The sequence below is a fragment of the Amphimedon queenslandica genome, unplaced genomic scaffold (assembly GCF_000090795.2).
Source record: "Amphimedon queenslandica unplaced genomic scaffold, v1.1 AMPQUscaffold_9985_Cont17730, whole genome shotgun sequence".
NCBI classification, from domain to species: domain Eukaryota; kingdom Metazoa; phylum Porifera; class Demospongiae; order Haplosclerida; family Niphatidae; genus Amphimedon; species Amphimedon queenslandica.
Genome location: NW_003549744.1, coordinates 1 through 4,838, shown reverse-complemented (window position 1 = coordinate 4,838; position 4,838 = coordinate 1). Strand labels below are relative to the sequence as shown.

Below are 4,838 nucleotides of genomic sequence, written 5' to 3'. Positions count from 1 at the left end.
ATTCATTAGTATCTTAATAAGTAATAAACATTAGAACAATATTATTTGTGCTATCATTGATTCATTATCTTACCAGTGCAACTGTGCCCATTAGAGTCTATAGTAAAGCCTGTATTACAGGAGCAGTTATAACTTCCAGCATTGTTATGACAATTTTGCTCACATCCCCCATTACTAGTTAAGCACTCATTGATATCTGGCAAAAAAGCATTATCCAGCAATATCAATACCACTGATCTTACCAGAGCAATATTTTCCTGACATTAAGTTGTATCCAGAGGTACAAGCACAGTAAAAGCTTCCGATAGTGTTTAAGCACTCTTGTTCACAGTCTCCATTATTAGTGCTACATTCATTAATATCTAATTGAATTGATTCGATAAATAAAACATTAAAACAACTTATTTTTACCTGTACAATTATGATGATTATCAGTATTTAAATTAAAGCCATTGTTACAGGAACAACTGTAACTTCCAACATTGTTATGACAGTATTGTTCACATCCACCGTTATACATAGTACATTCATTTATATCTGTTTAAATATAATATAATAATACTATTACCAGATAATCTCACCAGTACAAAATTTATCCAATAATAGTTGGTATCCTGATGTACAAGAACAAGCAAAACTTCCATTAGTATTAATACATATTTGTTCACATCCTCCATTATCAGTAATAGTACACTCATCAATATCAGTACAAGTGTGATTATCATTACTGAGCTGATAACCATCATCACAAGTACATGTATAACTACCATTAGTATTGATACAAATTTGAGAACATCCAGATATCTCATCAGCGCACTCATCAACATCTAAAAGATAAATGGTAATTAATGTTGACACCAGACCTGGAGTCAATTACAATTTTAACTAATTACAAATTAAAGGGCCAATTTTTAATTATAATTACATACTTGTAATTGTAATTGTACTGACTACTACTGACAAAACTCAGTCTACCCCAGCAACATTAAATGATCGTATGTACATGCAATAGATGGGAAGTGTGACAATCAGGGTTTCCCAGTACATGCTTGTTAGCTCATGAGATGTTGTTTAGCTTGCTCAATAGAGCTTTGTAGAAAAAACCTGATCTAGGGTATTCTGTCAAAAATGGTTAGGAGAGAGTTCTACATTTTTATAATTTTTTCTGATCCATTCATAAACATGTACATATGTTACATGGAAAGTTTGAGCTGATTTGAATCAAAAATAATTTTTTACAAATTTTTAAGTTACTAAAAAATTGGGGCAAAGTCTTTGGACTATAGTACAGGTTTTTCAGCCAAATTCAATTTTATAATTTATTGATACACATACATGTGTTTATGTTGTGTTACAGTTGCTAAAAATGCACAGGTTGGTGTAAGTATCATGTCCCTATAATAAAATATATCATCATTACCTTCACATGAATGGTTATAGCTAACATAGTAGCCTTCATCACAGCTACAGTAATATGAACCATTAGTATTGGTACAGTACACTTCACATCCTCCATTGCCGTCCTCACATTCATCAACATCTAATGATGAACTACTAATTTAGATATGTAATGTCTGTGAACTAACCTTCACATGTATAATCATCATAAAGTAAAATGTATCCATTTAAACATGAACAGTTGTAGTCCCCTATCTCATTCATACATATCTGACTACAATTTGAACTACCTTCCATGCATTCATCAATATCTATGATGAAATAATAAAATTAGTTACAAAGCATTGTACTACTGATGTACCTTCACATGCACTTGAATTAGTTGCAGAAACTCTATATCCTGACAAGCATGTACAATAATAGCTTCCAATAGTATTATGACACGTATGCTGGCAGTCATCATCACCAGTACAGCATTCACAATGATCTTAAGCAAATTATAACATATTGTTGTTTTATTATAATATTATATACCTATGCAGGAGGATTTATCGTCTAATAAAAGATATCCATCATAGCAGGAGCAGCTATATGACCCCACAGTGTTAGTACAAGTATGATTGCAGCCACCATTATCATAAAGGCATTCATTAATATCTGTTAATTGTGTTAACATAATAAATACATATACTTTAAATTGTACCTGTACATGTTTGATTGTCTGTATCTATCAAATATCCATCATAACAGCCACATGAGTAAGTTCCTGGTCTGTTAATACATAACTGCTCACACCAGTGATCCGTTGGTACTATTAGATCTAATCCACTTCCACTCCCATTTATTTGTGGAAGACCAATTGAGACATGCCCATTAGTACACTCATTAATATCTGAACAAGATTAAACAGAGATTAATATAATAACATTTGTGTAAACTAATAGTAAAAATACAAATAACACAATAGACATAGTAGATAACAATACTACTTGTACAAATTCAGGGCTCAGTTTATTACATTAGACAATTATTATCAATTATTACATTGTCAATTTATTACATTATCACCAGTACAGCATTCACAATGATCTTAAGCAAATAATAACAGTTATTTTTGTTTTATTATAATATTACCCATGCAGGAAGAGAGATCCTCTAATAATTGATATCCATCATAGCAGGAGCAGTTGTATGACCCCACAGTGTTAGTACAAGTGTGATTGCAGCCACCATTATTATTAAGGCATTCATTAACATCTGTTATTTTAATATAGTAACAATTAAATGTACATGCTTTAAATTGAGCTGCTGTACCTGTACACCTTTGATAGTCTGTATGAATTGTGTATCCATTATGACAACCACATGAGTAACTTCCTGGTCTGTTAATGCATCGCTGCTCACACCAGTGACTTCCACTGCCAATTCCAATTGTAACTTTGCCATTAGTACACTCATTAATATCTGTAGCAGATAATATAATAACATTTGTGTAAACTAATAGTAAAATGATACAAATGACACAACGAACATAAAAGATATTTTAAGATGCTTTGTGTGGGGTGCATATGCAATGATATTACCAAGAATTCATTACATACTCTCTTACTATTACCTGTTTGACATGAATATCCAGTCCAACCAGAATAACAGCTACACACATCAGGGCTGCTACAATACCCATAAATGCAGCCCTGAGAACATTGAGCTACAAAAGGAATTGTTATTAAACTATAAGGTAAACAAGATAAAAATTAAGCAATATTATGCACTTTAACTTTTTGCTCCCACTAAGAAAAGCATGCATACGCAATCAAACACATAAGAAACAAAATGTCTATTACCTCTGCATTGTCCATTGACTAATGCATATCCACTGCAGCAATCACTGGTATAATAATATACTGTTCTATATGACACATAGGACTGCCTGTAGTAGTTATACCTAAATATAAATAGAAATAACTGATTGAATGCAATTTATTAATATTTTGTTACTAAATTACCTAGTATAATATCTAGTACATCTACTCAGCCCCCAAAACCCACATGAATAGTAGTCTCTTTGCTGACTAGTATAATATGATTGCCGATATGATGTGTAAGTAGAAACTCTACTACGAAAATATGTGCAGTTCCTGAAAAGAATGTAATAATGCATCTCAAGCTAAAATGACTTACTGGCATTCCACAACTGGACTGAATGCAATGAAGAAAAGAAAAAATACAGCAGAAAATAATGTTATTGAATGGGCCATCATTGGGGACACTACCCAGACGCTTGCTTCAGAATAATCTAGTATAGCTATGGTATAGTACTGGCATAGAATTATATTACATAAAACAAGCCACACCCACATAAACGCTGCTATATAGCCCGCCAGAATAAATCGTACTAGTGTATAGATCTGTAGTATGATAGTATCTATGGATCTACTATCAACATTTGTCTAACAGTTCTAAAAACAAGTTGTTGACAACACTGATTGTGCAGTTATAATATCTGCTGAGCTTTTCTTTGGCAGTTATTGTTACTCTGTACTAAACTACCTGCTTCACTAAACTTGTAGTAGAGCTAACAATTCCCATGTACTCTGATACTCTATGTACCCTAATTTAAGTATACAATTCCCATGTACTCCAATACTCTATGTACCCTAATTTAAGTATACAATTCCCATGTACTCTGATATTCTATGTACCCTAATTTAAGTATTAGATATAGATTTACTGAAAGTCACAATAAATAACAGAGCACCAAAAACACAGTAATAAATCAAAATTTTCCTCACAGTTTATGATACTGAGACTAATTCACACCTCTTCTATGCAGAAGAGTGTACCGGGAAGAGGATCAAATCATCATATGCTCCAAAAAGAAAACATTTAATCAAAAAACAGATATATATAAAGGCCAAAGTAATAATAGTGATATATTAAACATGTAGCTCTATGCACATGTAAAAAATCCAACAAGAATAAAAATTTTGCTATTCAAGTCTCTATTTAAGTCTATCAAGAAACTAAACAGTAAAGAATAAAAATTAATACAGACATAACAAGAACCATCTAAATCTAACTAAAAACAGCTGCTTTCAGCTAGGAACTATACTCATTGGATTGAACTTAGTTTTCAGTTTCTTTTTTTGGAGCATCTTCAATCTCATCATTATCATTATACATTGGATTGTGTTGAGAAAGCACATGTTCTTCATTGTATGGCTGCTTCTTCTTTCGCTTGTAAATTGTAACAATCAACAGAACGGCAATACAAGAAGTGATTCCTATTATTATTATGACAACTAAAACAACAAAAATTATTATCACATAAGCATAATAGCATACTTAATATCAATCCAGTACTAATTGCCAAAGGGATGACAATACTGGATGGAGGATTTTCAACCTAATTAGTGCATCACATCTAAGCATAAATTAAA

The 4,838-nt window shown here is 31.9% G+C and overlaps 1 protein-coding gene across 1 annotated transcript; it reads right to left on the bottom strand.

The window, feature by feature from the left end:
* Window positions 1-73: 73 nt before the first annotated feature.
* Window positions 74-3,674, bottom strand: LOC100635044 (latent-transforming growth factor beta-binding protein 2-like; the record flags this gene model as incomplete). The annotated part of the gene is made up of 15 exons (XM_020006376.1): window positions 3,580-3,674; window positions 3,405-3,536; window positions 3,243-3,343; window positions 3,014-3,106; window positions 2,713-2,862; window positions 2,533-2,655; window positions 2,102-2,290; window positions 1,933-2,055; window positions 1,760-1,885; window positions 1,587-1,709; window positions 1,421-1,540; window positions 582-827; window positions 412-537; window positions 243-362; window positions 74-196 (listed from the first exon to the last, which is right to left on the bottom strand). Coding segments are annotated over exons 1-15 (1,975 nt in total), but the record flags the coding sequence as incomplete, so codon positions are not given.
* Window positions 3,675-4,838: the final 1,164 nt, after the last annotated feature.